This window comes from Podarcis bocagei (genome assembly GCF_964188305.1).
Source record: "Podarcis bocagei genome assembly, chromosome: 4".
In the NCBI taxonomy this organism is placed as follows: domain Eukaryota; kingdom Metazoa; phylum Chordata; class Lepidosauria; order Squamata; family Lacertidae; genus Podarcis; species Podarcis bocagei.
The window spans coordinates 88,877,166-88,904,194 of NC_138128.1; the positions used below are offsets into that span (position 1 = coordinate 88,877,166).

General features: G+C 44.9%; 1 protein-coding gene across 4 annotated transcripts in view; it reads right to left on the minus strand.

Annotated features, from left to right (window-relative positions):
- The window catches only part of VCL (vinculin), an 86,021-nt gene that overhangs the window by 49,009 nt on the left and 9,983 nt on the right, over nt 1-27,029 (minus strand). For all 4 annotated transcript variants that reach the window (XM_081191571.1, XM_081191572.1, XM_081191573.1 and 1 more), the window contains exons 2-3: nt 8,855-8,925; nt 2,020-2,170 (exon numbers count right to left, since the gene is read on the minus strand). In XM_081191571.1, the coding sequence (XP_081047697.1) occupies nt 2,020-2,170; nt 8,855-8,925 (222 nt within the window). The remainder of the gene's footprint in view (nt 1-2,019; nt 2,171-8,854; nt 8,926-27,029) is intronic.

Below are 27,029 nucleotides of genomic sequence, written 5' to 3' on the forward strand. Positions count from 1 at the left end.
GCACTGCTTCTGATCAAAAGCAGAGCATGCACAACATCAGTGGCAATACGGAGAGACACGCCACGGCATGGTGAAAGCGATTTGAACAAACATCTGGTGCTTTCCAGCATATAGTGGTACCTTGGTTCTCAAACTTAATCCGTTCCGGGAGTCGCTTCGACTCCCAGAACCATTCAAAAACCAAGGCACAGCTTCTGATTGGCTGCAGGAGCTTCCTGCACTCAATCGGAAGCTGCATCAGATGTTCAGCTTCCGAAAAACATTCGCAAACCGGAACACTTACTTCTGGGTTTGCGGTGTTCGGAAGCCAAAATGTATGATTACCAAGGCATTCGAGAACCAACGTACCACTGTATTTGTTTTCAGGGCAACAAACGTGTGTTGTTCCGCATACTTTGCAACAGGTCTGTTTTCCCTCACAATAAAACACCACGTTTAGCTGCTCTGGGATGAATGTCTGGTAGGTGCAATGCTCTACCCATTACCCTCAATAGAAAAAGCTGCCTGCAGAGTTGCACACGACTGCCTCCGAGAATGCTTTTCCCCCATCATGTTCTTTCAAGTACAGTGGACCCCCGGGTTACGTGCCTCTCTGGATACACAACCTTCAGGTTACGTTCTGCACGCCGTGCACATGCACAGAAACGCTCTATCGTGCTGCGCAGAAGCACTCTTTCACATCGCACGCGTGCGCAGAAGCAGCGCCTCTGGTTACGGATTTTTTCGTATCCAGAGGGTCCACTGTAATGTTCTCTGTGCAGCAATGAATGCAAAATCCCTTGAAATAAAATGTATGCCTTCTATATTTAGATGCTATATGAGCACTGTTGAATGTGTGAAATTAAGCACAGCACGGGAGAGAATGTTCCATTTTAAAGCTTTTAGCCAAAAGTTGCATTATATTACCGTTTAATATTTCCAGCGTGACAATGCAAGTTTGAGAACACGCTATCAAAATCACAAAGATGGGGAAAGAGCGAGCACTTTCCAGAAATCAGCTTCCCTGAAGGCAAATTAACTACTCCATAATTTCAAGAGCTATTATCTCCAATGGTATCAATAAGAAATGGGAGGGTAATTGCTAATAAATCAGGTGCCAAGGATATTCATAGCATGGCTGATAAGCTTTGCTTTAATGCACCTCTCCTATGCCCCCACAGTACTAACTAAAAAGCACTGAAAAAATACACAGTCATTGTGCCTGCTAAGGAACAACTTGCATTTATTCTCAATGCCAGAGCCGCATGCTGTAATGTTAATTCAAAACATGCAGAAATAAACTTCGTAAAGAGTACTGGTGAGAAAAATCTTACTTTAAAAAACACGTACAGGCGTACCTTGGAAGTTGAACGGAATCCGTTCCAGAAATCCGTTTGACTTCCAAAACATTCGGAAACCAAAGTGTGGCTTCTGATTGGCTGCAGGAAGCTCCTGCAGCCAATCAGAAGCCACGGAAGCCTTGTCGGACATTTGGCTTCCAAAAGTAGTTTGCAAACCGGAACAGTCACTTCTGGGTTTCCAGCGTTCGGGACCCAAAACATTCAAAAACTAAGTTGTTCGAAAACCAAGGTACAACTGTAATACCATCGTGACAAGTTAATGCATTTCTGACTTTTCAATGCTGTGGTTCAGACAACTGTTGGGGGCTTTATAAACCGTGTTTATGAAGCCAGGAGTGCGCTTCGCACTTCTCCTCTCCCTTTGCCTTTGTCTCTTGTGACATGCAGATTTTAGCCAGAATCACTCTACCTTACTTTCCTGACTTGTTAACAACATTATGCCAGAGCCGCAGTTTAGACATAACAGGGAACTCTAGCTTAATACAAGCCAGGTTCTGTGCACAGAAGCCAGGAATTTTGCACATGGTGTGCAACTCAGTGAGGGCAAGGGAAAGCCCTCCCCAGCCCCGATACTCAGCCCTGGTTTTATGAATCATGCTTTTATAAACCACTAATGCAGAAATTGATATTCAGGCAAGCGCTCTAAATTTGCAGTCAGGTACTGCATTAGAAAGCTCACCTCAGCCTCATCGAATGTCAGAAGCAAGTCCGATGTCCCAGAAAGGATGCCTCTTGATCCGTCAATGAGGTAATCACGAGCAGGTACTGAGTAAGGGTCCGTTTGGAGCATCTGCGCGGCCTGTACAAGTTTTGTGCAAGCATTTTCCACCCTAGGAGAAACCATTGAGAGAGAGAAATTAATGTCAGTCCCTCTACCTGTAGGGGACAGGCGGGAGCCAACTCTGGAGCAGTATGACTACAGACCAGTGCTTCCCAAACTCTCCAGCTGATTTTTTGGACTACAACTCCCATCATCCCTAACTAGCAAGACCAGTTTTCAGGGATGATGGGAATTGTCCGGGAAACACTGTAATAGACCATCTTCCTTCACACTGTACACAGATTATTTAACATATCCTCTTTACTCCTACAAGGGACACGGGTGGTGCTGTGGGTTAAACCACAGAGCCTAGGACTTGCCGATCAGAAGGTCAGCGGTTCGAATCCCCAGGACGGGGTGAGCTCCCGTTGCTCGGTCCCTGCTCCTGCCAACATAGCAGTTCGAAAGCACATCAAAGTGCAAGTAGATAAATAGGTACCACTCTGGCGGGAAGGTAAAAGGTGTTTCCATGCGCTGCTCTGGTCCGCCAGAAGCGGCTTAGTCATGCTGGCCACATGACCCAGAAGCTGTACGCCGGCTCCCTCAGCCAATAAAGCGAGATGAGCGCCACAACCCCAGAGTCATCCGCGACTGGACCTAACGGTCAGGGGTCCCTTTACCTTTACCTTTACTCCTACTCCCATGCCAGGGTGCGTTTTCTAGTTAAAATGTAAAACACAGAAACAGAAGATTGGTCCATCTAGCTCTTAGTAGTACCCTTAGCCCTGGGCTGGAGGCACTTCTCCACGCTTTTGGACAGGAGTGATTCCCAGCTGCTGGGAATAAGTATGAGACCTTCTGGAGGCAAAGCATGCACTCTGCCCCGAGCAATGGTCCTTCCTCTTGCATAAAGCTGGTTTCCTTTGAAGCATGTATGACGTATGTTGAAAAGGCCAATGTTTGGGGGAAACTACACATTACATGCCAAGGTGCAATGTAAGAAGGACACTGACAAACTGGAACGTGTCCAGAGGAGGGCAACCAAAATGGTCAAAGGCCTGGAAACGATGCCTTATGAGGAACGGCTAAGGGAGCTGGGCATGTTTAGCCTGGAGAAGAGGAGGTTAAGGGGTGATATGATAGCCATGTTCAAATATATAAAAGGATGTCACATAGAGGAGGGAGAAAGGTTGTTTTCTGCTGCTCCAGAGAAGCGGACACGGAGCAATGGATCCAAACTACAAGAAAGAAGATTCCACCTAAACATTAGGAAGAACTTCCTGACAGTAAGAGCTGTTTGACAGTGGAATTTGCTGCCAAGGAGTGTGGTGGAGTCTCCTTCTTTGGAGGTCTTTAAGCAGAGGCTTGACAACCATATGTCAGGAGTGCTCTGATGGTGTTTCATGCTTGGCAGGGGGTTGGACTCGATGGCCCTTGTGGTCTCTTCCAACTCTATGATTCTATGCATTTAAAAACTATTAACCGATGGCCCGTTTTGGTTTAAAAGCTGCTTGCTGGAGGCAGAGGGGCAGGACCCAGCTTTGTCATCGAGAACCAGACACCACCTTTGTAGGTGGAACTATGCAGCAACAGGGCACGTTGAATTTTTCAACTTTCATATTCCAAAAAGGAGGGGTCCTAAAAAGTTGTAACATGACTTGGGGATTCAAAAGATATTTCAGTTAAATTAATATAATTTAGTTTTGCTTGGCGAGTAAACTGTGTGCGAAATTGCACAGAAATCATTAAAAATGATTGCCCAATACTTGCAGTTATGTTATATTTTATTATTATTATTAATTATTATTATTATTATTATCATCATCATCATCATCATCATCATTAAGCATCGCAGCATTAAAATTATTTGGTTTTCCGAAAGCAAATTATATGCTTCTTCAGCAAACGCAGACTTACCAAGCTAATCTCAAAAACAGCAGATTTGAATTCCTCACACTCAGAAGCCTATTTTTAAGAACCCTCACTGAAGAAATTTGCAAAATTAAGTTTCACTCCCTAAAAAGGCATGCCTTAATGGAGCGAGTCTTGGGAGCTCGCCCCACCTCTTCTTTCAAAGATTGGCAGGAGGGGCAGGTCACTTGTTGGGACATCTCCATAGCTTCCGTTTGTCAATTAATCTCTCTCCTTGCTCATGTACCTTAGAATCTACCTCCTCCTCCCCCCAACTATCATCCCAGGGCTATCTGAAGGACCATCTTGCCCTGAGGGGAGGGGAGAAGAAGGAAGCTTGAGGAACTGTCACCGGCCTGCTTTCACTCAGTTCTGTTCTGATTGGAATACAAAAATGTGTGCATGACTCATACAGGTTTGGCATTCAGAGGTGGTTGGGTTGTTGTTTTTAAATTATGCTTTAACCAGGGAAAATGACTCCTGATAGTCTAGACCATTTGACTATCAGCTAGGGCAGGCTGACATTATTTGCTGGCTTGAAATATCGTTAAAACAAGCCATTACCTTATAGGAAGAATTCTAAGCCCAAAATTATCAAAATGCCATTTGTGAAACGGTTACTTTCCTTTTATTCACAGTGAGTTTTCTAAAGCGTCAAGTCTGAAATCAGACAATATGCTCTCGCAATGTACACAATAATTAATTTCCTGGAGCACTGATCTGAGCACTTTTGGTAGCTCAGGGACTCGGAGCTGCAACGTAATTCTCACCTACAGTAATTTTTTGATCAGCATAATGCAAGATAATGCTGGAGCCACGACCAACTTGTTGATAAAATCTGCGGATTTTGTCGAGTTCAATACACAAAATGATGTGTTGCACTGACAGCAAGCTACGGGACGTGCGAACTAAGCTGTAACACAGATGAGAGAGTAACATCCTATTTACAAGCCAAATTTAGCAAAAGATTAAATATAATTCACTTGGCTGGTTTTAGATAGCAGCCAAGTATCTTGTAAATGCCACTAGAGCCCTGTGTGCTAAAACATCTACGTCCTTTCCAGATAAAAACACAGCGCTATTTTTTTAAGGTAGAACTTCAGTATCTAAAAATAAAATACTATTATTTCTGCAGGAGTGAACATATGTATCATTCTCTTGCCTATTTCACACCACTTCCTTCAAGTTCTCCTATTTGTGCCTGTGCAGGTCTTGACTTTGGTTAACTACTTCTTATTCTTATGGCTAATCTGATTTTACAACTGGCATCAAGGTTTGACTACATACAAGCCGTAGTTATTAATCTTGAGGTGCTAAGTTGCAATGAAGTTGCAATGAAGGCAAACAATTCTCACAGAGATGGTAGAGCCATTTTGGACCTATATACAGTGGTGCCTCGCAAGACGAAATTAATTCGTTCCGCAAGTTTTTTCTTCTTGCGAGTTTTTCGTCTTGCGAAGCACGGTTTCCCATAGGAATGCATTGAAAATCAATTAATGCGCTCCTAGGGAAACCGCTTGCCAGGCTGGCGGTGCGGAGAAGGGCTTTTCTCCGCACCGCAAGCCTTCAGGACAGGTACGGGAACAGAGGGGAAGGCGCGCAGCGCTTTCCCTCTGTTCCCGGGGCTTGCGTGGGAGGAGGGTTTTTCCTCCCCACCGCCAACATTCAGAACAGCATTCTGAATGTTGGCGGTGGGAAGGAAAACCCTCCTCCCACCCCAAGTCTTCAGGAAAGCCATCTGAAGCTGGGCGGCGGGAGAAGGTGTCCCCGCCCCCCCGCCCGGCATCGGAGATTCGTTCCGATGCCGGGCGGCGGGAGGAGGCGTCCCCCCCCCCGCCCGGCATCGGAGATTCGTTCCGATGCCGGGCGGCGGGAGGAGGCGTTCCCCCCCCCCGCCCGGCATCGGAGATTCGTTCCGATGCCGGGCGGCGGGAGGAGGCGTCCCCCCCCCACCCGGCATCGGAGATTCGTTCCGAAGCCGGGCGGCGGGAGGAGGTCCGAGGACAGTGGGGAAGACGCGCTGCGCTTCCCCGCTGTCCCGGAGATTTCCCTATGGGCTGTCGTCTTGCGAAGCAAGCCCATAGGGAAATTCGTTTTGCGAAGCGCCTCCAAAACGGAAAACCCTTTCATCTAGCGGGTTTTCCGTCTTGCGAGGCGTTCGTCTTGCGGGGTACCACTGTATTACAGATCGTTCACATCGCTGAACCCCTTCCCCATATGCAATTAACCCCTTCCACACAGAAAATGGTTACAGAGAAGGGTTCAGCCTAGTCTTCTCCCTAGCAAAGAAGCTTGCTTGATCAATCCCCCCCCCCCCATGAAGGAACATTCATTAAGGCAAGCCCTCACCTGCAGTCTTCAGTGTGTTACAGCCCCAAAATATATTTATTACCTCAGTGTGAATATAGCCAGCGACACTGGGAACGCAACATAGGTTGGGATCCAAGACAACAAGCCAGAGGGTTGGGGACGACTTTGAACAGCTGACTCACATGTCATAACACAGGGGTCCCTAATGTGGTACCCACAGCCTAAAAGCAGCCAGGCCATTTCCCCAATTTAAAACTTACCTCCCTCCCCCCCCCCAACCACCAAAGCAACTGCTATTAGCTGGGGGGAGAGACAGGGAGGGAGAGAAGGATGCAATGTGGGTCCCTATTTCCCTTCACAGCTGCTTTGAAAGGTGGTTTAAATCAAATAAAGACTGTAGGGGGAGGGATAAGGGTTAACCACCCCAGAACAACAGTCAAGCGAAAAGAGACCTGATCATGGATCGCCCGTGTCACAGCTTTTTGTGTCCACCAGTTCCAAAAGTTGCTGTTGTGTCCAATGGCATTTTCAAACCCTAGGCCCTATCTGTGCTGTCCGTTTAAAGCAGTATCATGCCATTTCCAACAGTGATGGCTTCCCCCAAAGCTAAGGTTACCAGACGTCCCCGTTTCCCGGGGACAGTCTCCGGATTTACAAATCAGTCCCCATACAAAATCCACTGAAGTTGAAAAGTGTCCCCGGATTCATTGGAAAAAATCTGGTAACCTTACCCAAAGCATCCTGGTAACTGCAGCTTGTTAAGGAGAACCCTGTTCATCTCACTTAAATGCAGTAATACCAGAGCCTCCATGTGTCCCTATTTTCAGATCAACAAAAGCCATCCCGGTTTCTGATTTGATCCCAGAATGTCCCGTTTTTCCTTTGTTGTTGTTGTTTAGTCATTTAGTCATGTCCGTCTCTTCGTGACCCCCTGGACCAGAGCACGCCAGGCACTCCTGTCTTCCACTGCCTCCCGCAGTTTGGTCAAACTCATCCTGGTAGCTTCAAGAACACTGTCCAACTATCTCGTCATCTGTCGTCCCCTTCTCCTTGTGCCCTCCATCTTTCCCAACATCAGGGTCTTTTCCAGGGAGTCTTCTCTTCTCATGAGGTGGCAAAAGTATTGGAGCCTCAGCTTCAGGATCTGTCCTTCCAGTGAGCACTCAGGGCTGATTTCCTTAAGAATGGATAGGTTTGATCTTCTTGAAGTCCATGGGACTCTCAAGAGTCTCCTCCAGCACCATAATTCAAAAGCATCAATTCTTCGGCGATCAGCCTTCTTTATGGTCCAGCTCTCACTTCCATACATCACTACTGGGAAAACCATTAGGCTATCCCTATTTTCATTGGAGAAATGTTGGTTGGTAGGGAGTTATGTGACCCCCTAAGCCAAGGAGATAAGAAACTATACAACCTTTAGAAGACATCTGGGCTATTTTTTTAGTGTTTAATTGTGTTTTCTATATATGTTGGAAGCTGCCCAGAGCGGCTGAGGCAACCCAGGCAGAAAAGTGGTATATAAATAATAAAATTATCATTGTTATTGTTATGAAATAGGATGTCCTTAGTTTCATGGGAGAAATGTTGACAGGTGTGTAATGCAACATATTATACTCTCTCATTCACACTATGAAATCCCAAGACATAATTAGATCTTCCTATGCTTTAGAGAAAAAGTTGGATGTAATCATAGGGCAGTATATCTGATATTTAAAGCAGGCAGAGAAGCTACTAAGCAAATATTCAAAATAATCCACAATGCAAATAGATCTTCATACAATTTTCCATTTAGCTTTTTCACTGCCCCAGATTTCCCACCTCCTGGCAAAGGCATTCATGTGTTTGAGGCAACATCTTTCTGCCCCACATCATGGGATGCTCTCACCCCCAACAATTTAGCAAAACCTTCATCTGCCTTAACTAATAAAGAACACACACTATTCAGAAGCTGGCCAGAAACAGCCTTTTTCAATAAGGAATTTATATTTGACATTGTCAAGGAAATTGGCTTAATGATAACGAAAGTGATTATCACGCCTTCAAAACCTCCAAGAAGAAAATCATTATATCTTTTGCGCCGATGCATGAAGTTAATTACGAGCACCAGTCAATTAGCTTTCAGGTATCAAACAAAATCTGAGCCAGACCAAGGGCACACAGAGAAAAGCAGGCACGCTACCCCTTGAGACTGTCATCCAAACTAAAAGGGACTTTTATCTTAGGGAGAAAAATATTATTTGTGCGGCTAGTTGTTGGAGAACTCTGTACTGAAGAAGCGGGATATTGGAACAGCTAAGACCACATTACAAAGTCCAGTCCAAATTAACCCAAATCTCTGATGAATAACAAGTCTAATCTTGTTCCTGATGTATTAGTTTGCTATGTGCAGGGATTTTTGCTTGTTTGTTTGTTTACTGAGAAGCATTCAGTCAAGGGAGGTCTCATTTGCACTCCAAAATAGTACGGCACTGATACAAGGTTACCGAAGCGTTTCTAAAACCACTATCAAGACTTGCAATGTTTATTTTCTTACTTAATGAATGCAGGAGGCATGTCTCTCTTCAAAATCTGGTCTTCAGTTGTCTGTACGGTTTCTTTTCCAACCTGCAGCAGAAGCAAAGAAAAGTTGTTTTTAAAAATCACCCGCTTCAGAATTGCAATGTAAATTTCTTAATAAAGTCAAAATATGAACAGCTTTTCCTGTTCCCATGGTTTACTACTTACCTGGCACTCGGGAGCAGTGCTAGAAACTCAGATATACAGTGGTACCTCGGGTTACATATGCTTCAGGTTACAGACTCCGCTAACCCAGAAATAATACCTCGGGTTAAGAACTTTGCTTCAGGATGAGAACAGAAATCGTGCTCTGGCGGCGTGGCGGCAGCAGGAGGCCCCGTTAGCTAAAGTGGTGCTTCAGGTTAAGAACAGTTTCAGGCTAAGAACAGACCTCCGGAACGAATTAAGTACTTAACCTGAGGTACCATTGTATAAGCTAGGTGCCAAATGGCTCCTTAAAGAAAAGTTACAGTCACCAAAATGGAATGTCGAGTTGCCATTTAGACAGCTCTAAAGTCTTACAGTGGTACCTCAGTTTAATTCGTTCCGGAGGTCCGTTCTTAACCCGAAACCATTCTTAACCTGAGGCGCGCTTTCGCCCATGGGGCCTCCTGCTGCTGCCGGTGCACGATTTCCGTTCTCATCCTGGGGCAAAGTTCTCAACCCAAGGTACTACTTCCAGGTTTGCAGAGTTTGTAACCCGAAGTGTTTGTAACCTGAAGCGTTTGTAACCCGAGGTACCACTGTGTTTTTCAAGTGATGGACTGACTGATTGATTCTCATTTAAAGATCTGGCTAGTTCAGAGGACCACCTTGAGCCGGGTTAAGAGCTCTGAGAACACTTCAAGAAGAAAAGTCGCTTGATCCAGGGACAGTCCAAATATATATTGGCCTGTTCCAGTCTCTTTTTCTTAATGGTGACACGGACCATTCATAAGGTAAGAATATTCTTCACAACCATGAGCAGGGCAGAGGGGTGCAGAGAAGGCAAGCTGGAACAATAAACTATAATGTTGTTCACTGTTCCTGCTCAGGCTGCCCAGAAAAAGCATTTTAGTTCCTGAAATTCATACCGATTATGCAGGTAAAATATAACAGATAGAATTCTACAGAATGTGGAATTAGGGTGCGAAAACAGGCACAACCCAATGATTCCCAGGCATGCACCTCCAGATGGTGATGTCACCTAGCATCCAGGCATTTTCACTTGGTTGCAAGTAGCTGGTAGCCAGGTGCAAAAAGCTCCTGGCTCCTGGCTAATTTCGAACGCTCCTCTGAAGAGGAGAAGGATACCCAAGGCATTGGAATGAAGCAGACTAAAGTGACAGCACACTAGCACGGTCACAAATCTGAAGGGTTCCCATCTAACATGGTCACGTTACAAGAATGGAATGAAGCACATTCGCTGCTCAACCAATTCCTCCCTAGTGCATGCTTGTGGGCTTGGGCAGAGAGATGCTGCAGCAGAGGGGTTCTGGAACAGGAAGCCCATGGGTAAAATTTGAACCCAGAGCTCACTGGATGGCTTTGGGCAGGCCACTCTCAGCCTCAACCCCACATCTACAATATAAATATTATGACTGGCCTGCCTTAACATGCTTGCTGTTACAAGGGGAATGTAAGTGAAACGATTTGGGCACTTGGAAGCGCTGTATTTCAACATGCAACCCTGAAAAGCGTTAAAACGCCACTGAATTGCTCTTTGTGCTACTAAATCACTTAAAAGGTCCGCGTACAAAATAAATGCACCAATGGCAAGCACACTCCGTTCCCTAGTAAAAGACTTAAGACCCTTCTTGACTGGTTCACTAACAAACAAACTCCACAAGATGAAATTATCAGCTTTGTTTAAATATTGTTGTGGAAAACTGGGCTGTACGCCTTCTGGATTTTTATGCTGGGAACAAGCTCTTAAATATTTACTGCACCAACATTATATCACAATAAATAATAATAATAATTCATGAGAGAATATGTTATGTAAGTACAAAACAGAAGCTGCCTCCTAGACTGATGCCTGGGGATAGGGATAATTGGAAAAATCTGGAGACAAGCTTGTCACTGTAGTGTACCTTGTAGATTTCTGACATTTCAATCGCTCACTCGGTGGATTTCCCCGTTTCAATCTGCTTCAGTTTGGATCAGCTCAGAAGGGATTGTGCAAGCCATTTGCTAGCTACTAGTTGACAATCAAGCAAAATCCACCATTGCCATGTCTCAGATGCCTCTCTTCACCTATAACATTTAATACATGAATGTGCCTTACGGGACTGGGTGATATTTGGTTTTCAACATCACAATACGTCACCAGCTAAACATCACAATATACTGATATATCACGACGTCTGAAATAAGGATGGAGCTATCTTAGAGGCACTGGCTGGTTTCACATTTTTTCTGCATTGTGTGTGTGTGTGTGCGCGCGCGCGCAAGATGCAAAAATCACATCATGATTCACAATATATTGCCAGGTCAAAAATTATGAAACAGACATCACAATATGGACTTTGAACTGCTTTCGGAACTTATGTCGATGTATCACCCAGCCCTAGTGCCTTACTGCACACAGTGCCAAGGAGAAACTGTGCACTCCCTGGCCCAATGACCACAACAAATACAAGGAAGCCAATACTTGGTATCTTGCATCATAACTGGTGACTCAGAAGTCATCCCTGACGCTCCCAATGATATGAAACTCAAGGGTTTCTTCGGCCACTAGGCGGGAGAGTCAGGGGGCAAGGAGTTCTTTTTCCTCCTTCATGTTCCTCATAAAAACCCACTTCCTATTATTTACACAGTTATGGGGACGCAGGTGGCGCTGTGGTCTAATCCACTGAGCCTAGGGCTTGCCGATCAGAAGGTCAGCAGTTCAAATCCCCGCAATGGGGTGAGCTCCCGTTGCTCAGTCCCAGCTCCTGATCACCTAGCAGTTCGAAAGCACGTCAAGTGCAAGTAGATAAATAGGTCCCGCTCTGGTGGGAAGGTAAACGGCGTTTCCATGCACTGCTCTAGTTCGCCAGAAGTGGCTTAGTCATGTTGGCCACATGACCTGGAAGCTGTACGCTGGCTCCCTTGGCATATAGAGCGAGATGAGCCCGCAACCCCAGAGTCGTCCGCAACTAGACCTAATGGTCAGGGGTACCTTTACCTTTTTGTGAGCAAAGGGAGGAATTCAACATTGCACCCCTCTGATTGTTTTGCCAGAGCAAGCAAATCCCATTTCGCCTGCCCCCATGTACTGCTCTGGGGGGGGGGGGGTTCTCCTGACCCTTGAGAGCAGATTTGGGGAACAGGGGGAAGAAAACACCACTGCACTAGTGGGAGCCCTTGCACTAACTTCTGCTAGCACACCAGCTTACTTGAACCCAAGCCACTGCAACATAAACAAGAATTCAGGTTCCTGGTGGTCAAAGCAGCTTACAGTCGAAATTTCAATATGGAAGCACACAACCAAGGAAAGGGAAGAAGCGGTGAATATGAGCAAATGCAACAGTTTCATACTTAGGTTCATTTTTGGCTGGGGATAAGGACTAGGCAACTAAGCCACAGGCTAGTTTTAAAAGGGAGTTGAGGAAGTTGGCATTCCTCACTCAGAGAAGCAAGTACTTCCAGTTAGTGCCGCAAACTACAAGGAAACAGTACTATGAAATCTCTGCAAGCCAAGCAAAATACTTCCAGCCCACAAAAGGAAGAGAGGTGTATTTTAGGAGCGCTGATGCACTGAAATTACTATTTACAGCTCTACCAACACAACACCTCCCCACCCCCATTTTCTGCAGGTTATTATATAAATACATCTGGACATTCTCTTCTTGCACAGTATGGATCCCAGAACGTGTTGAAACAAAAGGTAAGAATACAGAAGGACACACGGGCTAACATGAACATTTCTCTCTCTCTCTCTCTCTCTCTCTCTCTCTCTCTGTGTGTGTGTGTGTGTGTGTGTGCAGGCTTGCATGGCAGAAATGCTTCCCCATTTTGGACAGCGTGGGAAAGGGTTTTCCATGGATAGCAATTTATGATAAAGTTCGTCCATGCAGGGAGGGACTCTGGTCTGACAGGGCCCCTCCCCACATAAAAGAACTCTGCAAAGTAGTTCTACATAGAATCGGAGAATCACAACATCTCAGAGCTGGGAAGGATCCCGGGGGTCATCTAGTCTGTTATAAGAATTTTAAGCTCTCAAATATAGAATAAATATTCATATATGCACACATATCTAAATATATGAACCATGTGTCTGAAAATAGTACGGGAGAGCAATGCTGAAGCCATTTTGACTCTCCTAGTGACCTCAAATATTCCTCTGCAATAAGGGAGGCAAATGGGGAAATCCTTCCCATCGTCTTTTTCTTACAAATCCTGTCTTAAGGGCGCATTTGTGTATGACTAGGGTGAGCCTGTGACCTGGATTCAGGAACTAAAGTATTAACCATCACAAAAGAATGGCCAGACTTCCCAGGTAATGCAATCAGTCATTTCTGCTGTAGACCACCTCCCTCTGTGATGTATGTATGAAGTTTTTTTTTTTGGGTGGTCTTGGGCTACAGGGTGGGAAGTTTCAAAAGTCTATACAGTGGTACCTCAGGTTACAGACACTTCGGGTTACAGACACTTCGGGTTACAAACTCCACTAACCAGGAAGTGGTTGTTCCAGGTTAAGAACCTTGCCCCAGGATAAGAACGGAAATCGTGCACCAGTGGCAGCAGGAGGCCCCATTAGCAAAAGCATGCTTCAGGTTAAGAACGGACCTCTGGAACGAATCAAGTTCTTAACCAGAGGTACCACTGTATAAGGGCTTGTGCACCATTGTTCAGGGTTCTCCTCCCTCTTGCGCATGGTGAGTGGGGACCCTGTTGCAACAGTTCCTTGAATAAAGATCAGGCTTACTAGCCACTTTGCTTCTCAATATACTCTGGTTGGCCTCTGTTATTTTCTCCTACTGATAGGGAACCCACTTAAGGACTCTGTACGGGCTCTGGAATACTGCATAAGGGAAAGGGAGAAGTTTTTCCTCTAACAAGTCCCAACCCCTTCAGTGCAGGAATCTCAACTAGTCCAGTTGGTCATACAACCTCAGCTTAGAAACCTCCAAGGAAGAAGAATCTGCTACCTCTCGTGGGAGTCCGTTCCAATGTCAAAGTCCTAGTTATTCTGGAACTTGTGGACTGTTGAGGACATGGAGGAAAACAATTCCAGAGGGCCTCATCAACTCATTTAAGCTGAGCATCAAGGCAAGAACTGCTCTCTTTCCTGCTCCTTTGCATTTGGAGGAGGCGAGAATACACTTTTGCCTAATCAGAGCTTTCTCAAATTCCCAGATGTTCCCATTGTTTTTTATGACCAGCCCTTTCTCCTTTCCCAAGGGGAAGAAAAGTAATATCCATGGCAAGGTCAGTTGAAGACAGGAAAACAAAAAGTCTAACGTTCTAATTTTCAATTCGTCTCGAATAGGTTTTCAGCGCTGCTGCCCTTCTGACAATCAAACAGTGGGAGGCAGGGAGAGCCACAGGAACAGAACAACAGCCTATGATGATTACCCTTTTCCAGATTTGCTCAGTCACACTTGACATTTCCAGACATGCAAATACTATGCCAAGTGTTATAATGCACAAAGGAGAGCTGTTTGGGTTGTTGTTGTTTTTCAGCAGTGATCAGCACTGTCTTTCAGCAGTGATCACATCAGTATCTATGTAATCTGATACCCGCCCCCCAATCTGTTGCCAACTGCTATATTGATTGGGGGGGGAGGATTCCTCCCAGGAAAGTCTTCCAATAATTCTATCGAATAGATTAAGGGTAGGAAACCTAAGGCCCAGGGGCCGGATGCGGCCCAATCGCTTTCTCAATGTGGCCCGCAGATGGTCCAGGAATCAGTGTGTTTTTACAAGAGTAGAATGTGCCCTTTTATTTAAAATGCATCTCTGGGTTCTTTGTGGGGCCTGCCTGGTGTTTTTACATGAGTAGAATGTGTGCTTTTATTTAAAATGCATCTCTGGGTTCTTTGTGGGGCATAGGAATTCGTTCATTTCCCCCCCAAAAAATATAGTCCGGTAGCCCCACATGGTCTGAGGGATGATGGACACAGCTGAAAAAGGTTGCTGACCCCTGGAATAGATGCATCTTTATAACACACCACCATTTAACTGAAGAGAATGGCCAGGTCATTACTATTATTATCTTATTATTTTGCATTTCAAGATAAATATAGACGGAAACCTTATAGAGAAGTGTCCGTGACAGCTTGGTGCAGATGTGTGACTTGTTCAGTTTCCAGGCGTATGGCCAACCCAAAAAGAATACCATCTTCTGTCCTCAACTGAGTGGCAGTTCGTGAGAGGTGTTTCCTTACTGCAGCATTTGCTGCTACAAACTTTATACAAGCGATGCTGCACTGGGGGTATGTAAAAATAAATAAGCACTTAACGGGATGCGGGTGGTGCTGTGGGTTAAACCACAGAGCCTAGGACTTGCCAATCAGAAGATCGGTGGTTCGAATCCCCGCAACAGGGTGAGCTCCCTTTGCTCGGTCCCTGCTCCTGCTAACCTAGCAGTTCAAAAGCACGTAAAAGTGCAAGTAGATAAATAGGTACCGCTCCAGTGGGAAGGTAAACGGCATTTCCGTGCGCTGCTCTGGTTCGCCAGAAGTGGCTTAGTCATGCTGGCCACATGACCCGGAAGTTTTACGTCAGCTCCCTCAGCCAATAAAGCGAGATGAGCGCCGCAACCCCAGACCTAATGGTCTGGGGTCCCTTTACCTTTAACACTCTGAAACCTTAACTACAACTAAATTTAAATTGCTATTATTTATCCTTAGCGCATTTATGTGGCCTCTGCCCACCAATACACTCAATTCCAGGTTTTCATTTTCTGCCGGGATTCTCCTGAACTACCTTATTCTATACAAACACACATAGAACATTATAGCTCCTACCCTTTGGGCTGTTACCAGCAGATGAAAGATGAATTCATGTTTAATTGACTTGGTATTTAGCTAGCATCACCATCAGATATTTATCTATTATTTAATCTGTTTAATCTGTTCTTTAATTCTGAAGACAGCTGGGGAGCCCCAATGATAACACACTCTATAAATCATTTGTTTACCACCAGCTTGTCAATGCTGCGTCTTAAAATCAGAACGAACATGAGTAAATATTTGGTTTGCAGGCTTGATAACGCTTTTGTGTTTGGCTGGCTGTTTTTACAACTGCCTTTAAATAATAAGCATGCTTTGCATGCTTATGCAAAACTACACAACTCCTGCCCCCCCCCAAAAAAAATAAACAACCTGCTTAATATCCACATGATAGACAAGAATTGGTCAGAGAGAACCAATTGTAATGTATTACAGAGAGCTTTTTAATGATCATGGTGAGACTATAAACCACCAAAATTCAGAATATCACTACACACAAAGTATGTTAAATCAGGGGGAGGGAGATACAACACACATTTTCCATTTCAGAATACAAGGAGCCAGAGACTACTACTGTGGGCTACATCGCAATCTAACAAAATGAACGAACAGCTCACACTGGCCCCATAAAGAACAGGCCTTTAGCTACACAGATACAAATTTACAGAACATGCAAAATTTGCTACAGATTTTGTCATTTCCCCCCTGAAGCTTCACGTTTCTAGGTCCCCTGGCTCCTGCAGATTCTAAATTATATGAAACTGCCTTCGCTACCTTTGCTGAGGAAAGGAAAAGACGATGTCAGGCGAACAACACAGAGCAAGCGACTGGTTTTCCTATCAACTGACGGGAGTCACTCACACAATGCCTCAGGGCAACCAACTGCCTAAGTGTGTTGTCAGTATCAGGAAAAAATATGGGAGGAGGACACTCCTCAAAGGGTCGAGGATGTGAACCATGAAACTGCCGTTTGTTAAGAAACTTGGCTGAAATCCTAAAACACATTTAACTGGGAGTAAGCTCCAAAGAACTCAGTTGCTGAGGCATGCTGAGACCTGTGTTATAGGTTCATCTGCTGCATCTAAGAGCTATGACGATGCTATTGGGCACAGGCAGGTGGGAGAGAGAGAATCATGGAATCGTACAGTTAGAAGGGACCCCAAGGGTCATCTAGTCTAACCCACTACAACGCAGGAATATGCAAACGACCCATACAGGGATCGAACCTGCAACCTTGGCGTTATCAGCACCACACTGTCACCGCTTTTGGAATAACTGTATGGAACTGATCTTATGCTACAGACTTAAGGCTCTACCACTTCCTCAATGATCTGTTGGCAGGTTTTATCAATAATCGCACCAGAAACAACAAATACACATCCCCACATGTCTTTCAATAAATATAGGTAAAGGTAAAGGTACCCCTGCCCGTATGGGCCAGTCGTGACCGACTCTAGGGTTGCGCGCCCATCTCGCTTAAGAGGCTGGGAGCTGGCGATGTCCGAAGACACTTCCGGGTCACGTGGCCAGCGTGACGAAGCTGCAACTGGCGAGCCTGCACCAGCGCAGCACACGGAAACGCCGTTTACCTTCCCGCTATAAAGCGGAACCTATTTATCTACTTGCACTTAGGGGTGCTTTCGAACTACTAGGTGGGCAGGAGCTGGACCGAACGATGGGAGCTCACCCCGCCGCGGGGATTCGAACCACCGACCTTACGATCAGCAAGTCCTAGGCACTGAGGTTTTACCCACAGCGCCACCTGCCACCCAGCATGTGGTATCCATAAGCAAATGTGCAGAACGCTTACCAAAAAAATAAAATAAAAATGTGTTTCTTAGGATTCCTTGGGGAAAACCAAGGAGGTTAAATTGACATGAAAGTGGTATAAATGTTATTTTTTCTATGTGTCTTCCAAGTTAAGGAACTGGCTGCTACTGAAGTCTCCCTTAAAATGTTTACAAATAGTCCACTAAAAATAAGCTTTGGGTCTGTTTGGCTATAACAACATTAAATGTGCTCTACTGACCTTTTTCCTGAAATCAAATATTTCAACTCAACTAAATTTACCTACTGGGGGGGGGGTATTTTTATAGCATGTGCAATTAAATCAGCCAGGCCTTTGGCTAATTAAACCATCTATGAGGGGCATTTTTCTGGTTGGATAGTATGGTATGTATGCTTGTGTTTTATATTGTAACCAGGGGTCAGCAAACTTTTTCAGCAGGGGGCCAGTCCACTGTCCCTCAGACCTTGTGGGGGGCCAGAGTATATTTTGGAGAAAAAAATGAACGAATTTCTATGCGCCACAAATAACCCAGAGATGCATTTTAAATAAAAGGACACATTCTACTCATGTGAAAACGAACTTATTCCCGGACCATCTGCGAGCCGGATTTAGAAGGTGATTGGGCCGGATCTGGCCCCCAGGCCATAGTTTGCCTACCCATGTTGTAACCCCCTCTGTGATCTTGGATGAAGGACGGTATTTAAATTTTATAAACAACAACAACAAATAATTATGATGATGTGTACTTTTCAATTATATTATACTGAATACAACTCAAATAACCATGTTGATTTAGGGTATTAAGAATCCCCCCCCCAAATTTTCTAAGTCACAATTTTCTGGGAAACCAGTGTCACTGACTAGCATCTCTTGCCAGTTCACAACTGTGTGTGTGTGTGTGTGTGTGTGTTTGAAGCTTTGACCTAAACCACCTGCCAACTTTACCTTCCTGCAAAGAAGCAGGATCACGGACTGTTTTATTCATTAAGCAACCAAAAACTCCTAGCAACCACAGTCCAGACCATGGGTAGGCAAACTAAGGCCCGGGGGCCAAATGTGGCCCAATCGCCTTCTCAATCCGGACCGTGGATGGTCTGGGAATCAGCGTGTTTTTACATGAGTAGAATGGGTGCTTTTATTTAAAATGCATCTCTGGGTTATTTGTGGGGCATAGGAATTCATTCATTCCCCCCCCAAAAATATAGTCCAGCCCCCAACAAGGTCTGAGGGACAGGACCAGCCCTCTGCTGAAAAAGTTTGCTGACCCCTGGTCCAGACAGTCAGTGTGGGAGCCACACTGTCACATGCACAACACAATATAGATATTTTTAACAGTGTTACTCGTGTGCCCATTTTACTGGGATTACAGGTTCAAAAACAGCTAAATCAGAATGTATCTATATTTTTCCACTGTCAACTCAAACTACTAGCAGGAATTTGCACAGAGTTCCCTAGCACATCCATGATCTGGCAATGCAATGTTCCAACTTCAAACCCATCAGCAGGATTTGGGCCACATAGTGATCTGCAACATTACAGGACTCGATGCTTAATAAAGGCAGATAAAGGCCTGCTAATAATTCTCACCCTTTCCAGTTTTGATAGCCTTTAGGAATGGTGTGCTAGTAAATACTTCCTAGCTTTACCCAACAAGGAACATTAAATAGTTCCTAACTGGGGACCCCCCACAGCAGCACACAGAAATTGCAACACAAATGAAGTGGAAGGCAGGGAAATTGAAAACAAAAAAACAGAATTTCTGCCCTAGCCCTGCACTTTGATGCCTCTTCTCCACTGGCAAACCATTAGCTCAAGGTGACATTCCGATACTGTTAATGTAAAAACAGATTAATTATTGTGTCAAAAAGCAAAGCATCTCCCCACATAGTGGTTTAATTACATTCTCTCCCCCCCCCACTGGCATTTTTATGGCCCATCTGTCACTTAGATTTATTATGTGACTGTCAACAACCTTACCTAGACTGTCAAAAATACTGGGTTATATCACTTCCCACTCAGAAGCTGAAACTAAGCCGTGTGTGTGTGTGTGTGTGAGAGAGAGAGAGAGAGAGAGAGAGAGAGAGAGAGGCTTATTCCCATCAGATCCTTACAAGGAAATTGTCCTCAATGGATGCCTAGCTCTTTCAAGTGTCTCCATCAGTTTCTCCTGCATCCTGCCAAGACTGCTAGCCCAGAGAACAAAGATTTACACTGTTGGCAGAGCAGAGTTGAACTGAACCACTTTGTAGCAGGCAGGCAGGCAGACAGACAACTCTGGAATCACCCATCAAAATTTACTGCAGCCTATTCATCAGGACAAGAGAGAAGATCTGGCCCTGAGAAGCAAACGGACAGTGAAGCGAGAGAACAGCTGCAGTGTCTCCAGACAGCCTCAATCTATTCAGTGCTTAAGATGAAGGAGGAAAAACCTGCAGAGGAGCCAGACTGAGAATCCAAGAGCCAAACCACGCGCGAAAAGCGAGGCCTGTGGCTGAACCCCATGTCTTTTTCCTGAATGCAAAGTGGCACTGTGGGGTGGGTGTGTATTAATTTGATTGGAGAAGAGATGTTGGGGAATAGGGCTTTTAATTCTCTTCACTGCCCCACACTAGATCAGCACTTCATGTACCGTATTTTTCTCTCCATAAGACGCAGCTGACCATAAGACGCACCTAGTTTTTTTAGAGGAGGAAAACAAGAAAAAAATATTCTGAATGAAACAATGGATGTATGGTTTTTGTGGTTCATGCTGTGGCCACAGACATGTGATCTGATGGTGAATTTGGGGTGACCCAATGTAAAAATCCTGAGGATCCATGGGCTTTTACCTCCCCTCTCCCAGGCAGCCTCCACTAGCCTTCCTTATCTCTCTTCCAATCCCACTGATCAGCTGTTTCCTTTCAACAGCTTTTTGCTCCTCCTTTTCCTCTAATTTCTCTCCTTATTGCTTTAGTCTTCCTGTTTCCCCCCTTTGCAAGTTTGCTGTCTTTACCTCCCCTCTCCCAGGCAGCCTCCTTTATCTCTAGCGTCCCTTATCTCTCTCCCCGATCGGCAATCAGCGGCTTTGTTTCAACACCCACTTCCCTCTTTAAAAAAAAAGCATGATCTGCTTTTCGCTCCTGGGCAATTCGACTCCAGCGACCATGCATTGGCTCCATAAGATGCACAGACATTTCCCCTTACCTTTTAGGAAGAAAAAAGTGCATCTTATGGAGCAAAAAATACGGTAACTTGCAGATTTTTCTGATGTTACCTGGTATGCAACTTTTAAAGCGCAGAAGACCAGCAGGATTGCCAGCAGCTGCAGCTCACTTATCCCAGAAAGCATTTTTTTTCTGAAACAGAAAGTCAATTTCTGGAATAGGAAGTCAGTAAGATTTGCTGGACTGCCTGCACCTGCTCCCACCAGGCCGCCACATTGAGATCTGCGTTGGAGGCCCTCCTAAGTATGCCCACTTCCTAGGGAGACGCAGGTCAATTCTGTGTCCAGGGCAGCTGTCTACCAGCTCCATCTGCTCCGCAGGCTGAGACCCTACCAGCCCATGGACTGTCTCGCCAGAGTGGTGCACGCTCTGGTTATCTCCCTCTTCAGAGACTACTGAAATGTGCTAAATGTGCTCTATGTGGGACTACCTTTGAAGGTGACCCGGAAACTACAATTAATCCAGAATGCGGCAGCTAGATTGGTAACTGGGAGTGGATGCCAAGACAACATAACACCAGTCCTGAAAGACCTACATTGGCTCCAGGTATGTTTCCAAGCGCAATTCAAAGTGTCGGTGCTGCTGACCTTTAAAGCCCTAAACGACCTCGGCCCACTATACCTGAAGGAGAGTCTCCACCCATATTGTTCTGCCTGGACACTGAGATCCAGCTCCGAGGGCCTTCTGGTGGTTCCCTCCTTGTGAGAAGGGAGGTTACAGGGAACCAGGTAGAGGGCCTTGTTGGTAGTGGTGCCCGCCCTGTGGAACGCCCTGCCATCAGATATCAAGGAAATAAACAACTATCTGACTTATAGAAGACATCTGAAGGCATCCCTGTTTAGGGAAGTTTTTAATATCTGCTGTTTTATTGTATTTTTAATATTTTGTTGGGAGCCGCCCAAAGTGCCTGGGGAAACCCAGCCAGATGGGCAGGGTATAAATAATAAATTGTTGTTGTTGCTGTTGTTGTTGAATTGTAGAGTTGGAAGGGACCTCAAGGGTCATCAAGTCCAACCCCTGCAATGTAGGAATCGTGCCCACAGTTGTCCCTGGGCAGGCACAAACTACCAACCTTCTGGTTAACAGCAAAACACACTGACCCACTGTGTCACAGAGATGTAATGTTGCTGTTCAGGAGGGACAGGAACTTTGGCATGGTGGCCTCACAGCTTTGAAGCACACTTCCCGTACACCTCTGATGCAAGGTTTTTGGAAGGTCTTGAAGGCTCATTTCATTTTTTACTCTGTGAGCAATGTTTTCAGCTTGGTCGGATATTATGCCTAAATAAGTTTCATTCTTGTTATTCTTGAAGTCACAACACTGAAACAAACTATCTCTATATTCTTTTTAGCATTTGTAGCTTAAGGAACGGGAAACGTTTGCCAGGTTGGTGGCAAACAGCTGCCACAATGTAATCTGCAACTTGTTATCTACAGCTTAACTCTGAAGAACTGCTAGTTTCTGCACATTTTCCAGGAAAGGACACCTTCCTCCCCGACTCTGGAAGATGAAAATGAGCAAGTTCAAGATGAATATTTTCACAACATCTAAATTAGCTCTGCATTTTGCACCCTAAAGCTAAGATCTGAAAAAGTAGCATCTTTTTAAAATAAACTCTCAGGAATCAACAATGCACTCACTCGCCATAGATGGTGTAGCATCTACCTTTCCCAACTCTGGCCAATTTTCCTTCCCTCCTCTCTGGCAAGAGCAAAAGAGGGGATCATGATGAAGCTCAGGAAGACCTTAATGTGTATCATTGTTTGGATCATCAGGACAAATTTATAAAAATGGGAGGTGGAGGAAGCTGACAGAAGCAGCAGTTCTCAAATGCCCCACCAGAAAACTGTGGACAGGGGACACACACAACAGACAACTTAATAAACCTTTAGTTGTTGTTCTACAAATCAAAGCACATGCATAACTCGATAATAACTGCAGCCTTGCCTTTGTCAGAGAATCATGGCGGAACTGGATTTCACCACTGAAAATCGCCAGCTACCAAGGCCAGCCAGAATTTGTGAATCCCACAGGAGGCTTACAACACTCGACAATCTCCATCACAAACAAGGATTGGCCCACAAAGTTCTATGCAACACTAATACATGTGTCACAGCTAGTGATGCAAACGCCTAGATTTTGCAGCAAGCCAACATGAGCTCTGCGAATGGAGAAACTTCCTCACAGAAGTAGCCTAGCTGTGGGGGGGAAACTGCTAACTCAACTATACAGATACTTGCAGAGATTAATTGTCTCTGAAGAAGAACACGCTATTAACCACTAATGCCACAAATAAATCTTCCCACCCTCCAGTGTGCAGCCTTCCCATGACGGGCTTTTGCAAAATCAGCAAATGCAATTACATCCTAGAATGAAGCCACTATGAATGGGGGAAAGCACATGTTTAAGTGCACTCTGCAGGTAAGGTAACCCACAGGTATGTTAACTGACTGTTTTAAGGTGGAAGAGAAGCCACATTCTGTGGCTAATGCGTTCCTTCCCTCTGGTTTTAAAACCACAAGTGCTGCTTAGGGGGCTCAAGAATGCATGTGACTGTGCAATACCCCACAAGGATTAGGGTGCAAGACGGAGCAAGAATCCCAGCTGGCCCAGAATGAATGCCACAATATTTCCTCACAGAAATAACGATTTTTACATAATCTGGTGTACAGTTAACTACCAGTAGCAATACTTATTGGGGTAAAAGCAACAGATCATACCTTTTGACATAAATGCAGACATAAATCGCATTTAGTTACCAATTCACAGAAACTATTCTCCTAGAACATTTGAGTGCAGTTTGTGGAATAATCAAGTGCCTCATCCTTTGCCTCATGATCTCCATTAATTTTATTTTTATTTTTTTAACAGTATTTCCCTCCCATGAGAACCATGCTTCAAAAAAAAGGTCTGTATTAAGGAGTTCTCCACTATTCTAGCTACAATAAGTTTAGGAGCAAGTGTAGACCCCCATTAACGACTTTACTTCACAAATTCAAAACACATGAACCCATAATTGAGACATTTTTTTGAGTCTATCAACCAATCAGCTCATTTGCCAGGCATTTCCGGAATATAACAACAACCAGACAGACTTGCATAAACTTTGCTTTCAGCCATGTTAAGAATGTCCTAGCATGGATGCAAAGGTTATTTTCCCACAGCAGGAACCACGGTCAAGATTCACAATTACAAAAATAGTAAGCCAGAAGGAGCGTTGATAATAGCCTTACAGAGAAACAAAAGGAGTTTAAAGACCGAAGCATTATTGAATTGTTCAACTTAACTCGCAAAGCAAAGTAAGCTTGCAGTATAGCATTGGCTTCTGCTTCCACAAAGCCCAGTTCCGCGTAGAGCAGAGGTAGGCAACCTAAGGCCCGTGGGCCAAATGTGGCCAATCGCCTTCTCAATCCGGACCATGGATGGTCCGGGAATCAGTGTGTTTTTACATGAGTAGAATGTGTCCTTTTACTTAAAATGTATCTCTGGGTTATTTATGGGGCATAGGAATTCGTTCATTCCCCCCCAAAAAATATAGTCCAGCCCACCACATACTCTGAGCGACGGTGGACTGGCCCACGGCTGAAAAAGGTTGCTGACCTCCAACGTAGAACAAATCCTTTACCACTCAACAGATGCAGAGCAATTACAATTTCCTTAATTGTTTCATTAACGCTCAACAAGATTTAGGCTCAAACTAGGACTGATAACCAGAAATACACTGTGTAAAATTCGTACGGCCCGAGGATGTGAACAGACCCCATGGATGTCTGAGGTCACCCAGCTGGGCATTTGACATTTGACCTCACTGACTTGCTCAAAGCAGCCGGAAGAGACTCGGCCAAGAGGGCTGAAAAAGCACAAAATGTTTCCTCGACGTAATACATTGTACCAAGGAGTCTGAAGGAAGCCATTGTTAAGATCTTCAGTGAAAGAGCCCTCTCCAAATTGCATGGTGCTGGAAGATTGCAAGCCAGCCCCCCAAATTCCCTTTCTAGGCAAGGTGGTGAACCAATTCCAGGGATTGCTTATTCCACTTTATATTTTAAAGAGAACACCCCAAAGCGGTTTATACCACATTGAAACATCAAATAAAACAATCCAGAATAAAGCAAACTCAAGCTTAAAGCTTAAATTTCAGATCTTTCTCCAAGTATCATTTTGCTTTCTCCATATTTATTTACCTACATAATTTATACAGCTGCCCCATAGCAGAAGTACTCTAGGAAGCCAGGGTGGTGTAGTGGTTAGCAGGGGTCAGCAAACCTTTTCAGCAGGGGGCTGGTCCACTGTCCCTCAGACCTTGTGGGGGGCTGGACTATATATATATATATTTTGGGGGGGGGGGTGAACCAACTCCTTTGCCCCACAAATAACCCAGAGATGCATTTTAAATAAAAGCACACATTCTACGCATGTAAAAACACGCTGATTCCTGGACTGTCTGCAGGCCAGATTTAGAAGGCGATTGGGCGGGATCTGGGCCCCGGGTCTTAGTTTGCCTACCCATGGGTTAGAGCAGGGGTCAGCAAACCTTTTCAGCAGGGGGCCAGTGCACTGTCCCTCAGACTTTGTGGGGGGCCAGACTAGATTTTGAAAAAAATGTATATGAATGAATTCCTATGCCCCACAAATAACCCAGAGATGCATTTTAAATAAAAGGACACATTCTACTCATGTAAAACACGCTGATTCCCGGACCATCTGTGGGCCAGATATAGAAGGCGATTGGGGCTGGATCCAGCCCCTGGGCCTTAGTTTGCCTACCCATGGATTAGAGTGTCAGACTAGGACCTGAGAGATCAGGGTTCAAGTCTTCACTCAGTCATGAAACTCACTGGGTGACCTTGGGTCAGTCCACTGGCTCATAACCTCCCTCACAGGGTTGCTGTAGGGGTAGGGTGAACCATATATAAATGCAATAAATAACCTGCTTAAGAAAGCTGGAGGGGCCAGCCAGATGGAGCCGCCAGGTTGACCAAGCTGGCATCCAGAGATCTCCACATGGTCGCAACTGGACCCGCACCAGTCGCAAAACGCACCTGGCGCCTGGCTAATTTCTAACACTGACTGGAACCAATGGTTAGCTGCGATCAACACTAATGAAAGCTCTGTGTTAACAAGGCCTTAAGAACTAGTTAGCAAGCCCTGGTTAAGATGGAATCAGGGTTAATGTTAATCAGAGGTAAGTTTGCTAACCACAGTTAAGGTCTGCCTCAGGAAGTCACACTTCAGAGAGGAGGAAGCCCCAAATCATGCTTTGATTCCTTTAACATGGCCAAGGGCCACTCTATAATAGCACCCACACCCTTTACATCAGAGCAAATAGATAAGATCAGTATGGCGACATTAATCATCTGCCTTACTTTTAATAACTACTAGAAACATGTACTCACACGGTCCTTGGACAGCTATAATTATAAATCCGAAAGATCATGACCAGACCCTTCTCAACATTATCGGGCTTATTTTTAGATTACTTCCTGATAACAGCTACTTTTTCAGAGACGTGTTAGACTCAGTGAAATAGTGATCTGAGTTGAAGAGTACACACGTCTCTTTTAAGAGTTGGCGCTATGGCGCAGAATATTTCTCAAAGCAATTATAAGGCAGGTAGACAAGAGTGCATGAGCCTGTATGGCGCTCATGTGCTCCCAACTGGGAACATTATACTATAAAATAATAATAATAACAATAATAATAATAATAATAATAATAATAATAATAATAATAATAATAATAATAATAATTTACTATTTATAGCCCACCCATCTGGCTGGGTTTCCCCAGCCACACTGGGCAGCTCCCAACAGAATTAATGATACTAATAATAAAAAGCAATAAAACACCAGACATTAAAAACTTCCCTAAACAGGGCTGCCTTCAGATGTCTTCTAAAAGTCAGTTAGTAGCTTATTTCCTTGACATCTGGTGGGAGGGCGTTCCACAGGGCGGGTGCCACTACAGAGAAGGCCCTCTGCCTGGTTCCCTGTAACCTCACTTCTCGCAGTGAGGGAACCGCCAGAAGGCCCTCGGAGCTGGACCTCAGTTTCTGGGCTGAGCGATGGGGGTGGAGATGCTCCTTCAGGTATACTGGGCTAAAGCCCAGTACTGCCTTGAAATCCAGCAAAGCCCAAAGTTTCCCTTGACAGAACAGTCTAAAATTTAAAATATTGCAGCGGCATGGTAGCAAAATCTCTGAGAGCCAAACTAGATACGAAAGGGGTGGCTCCATTTAT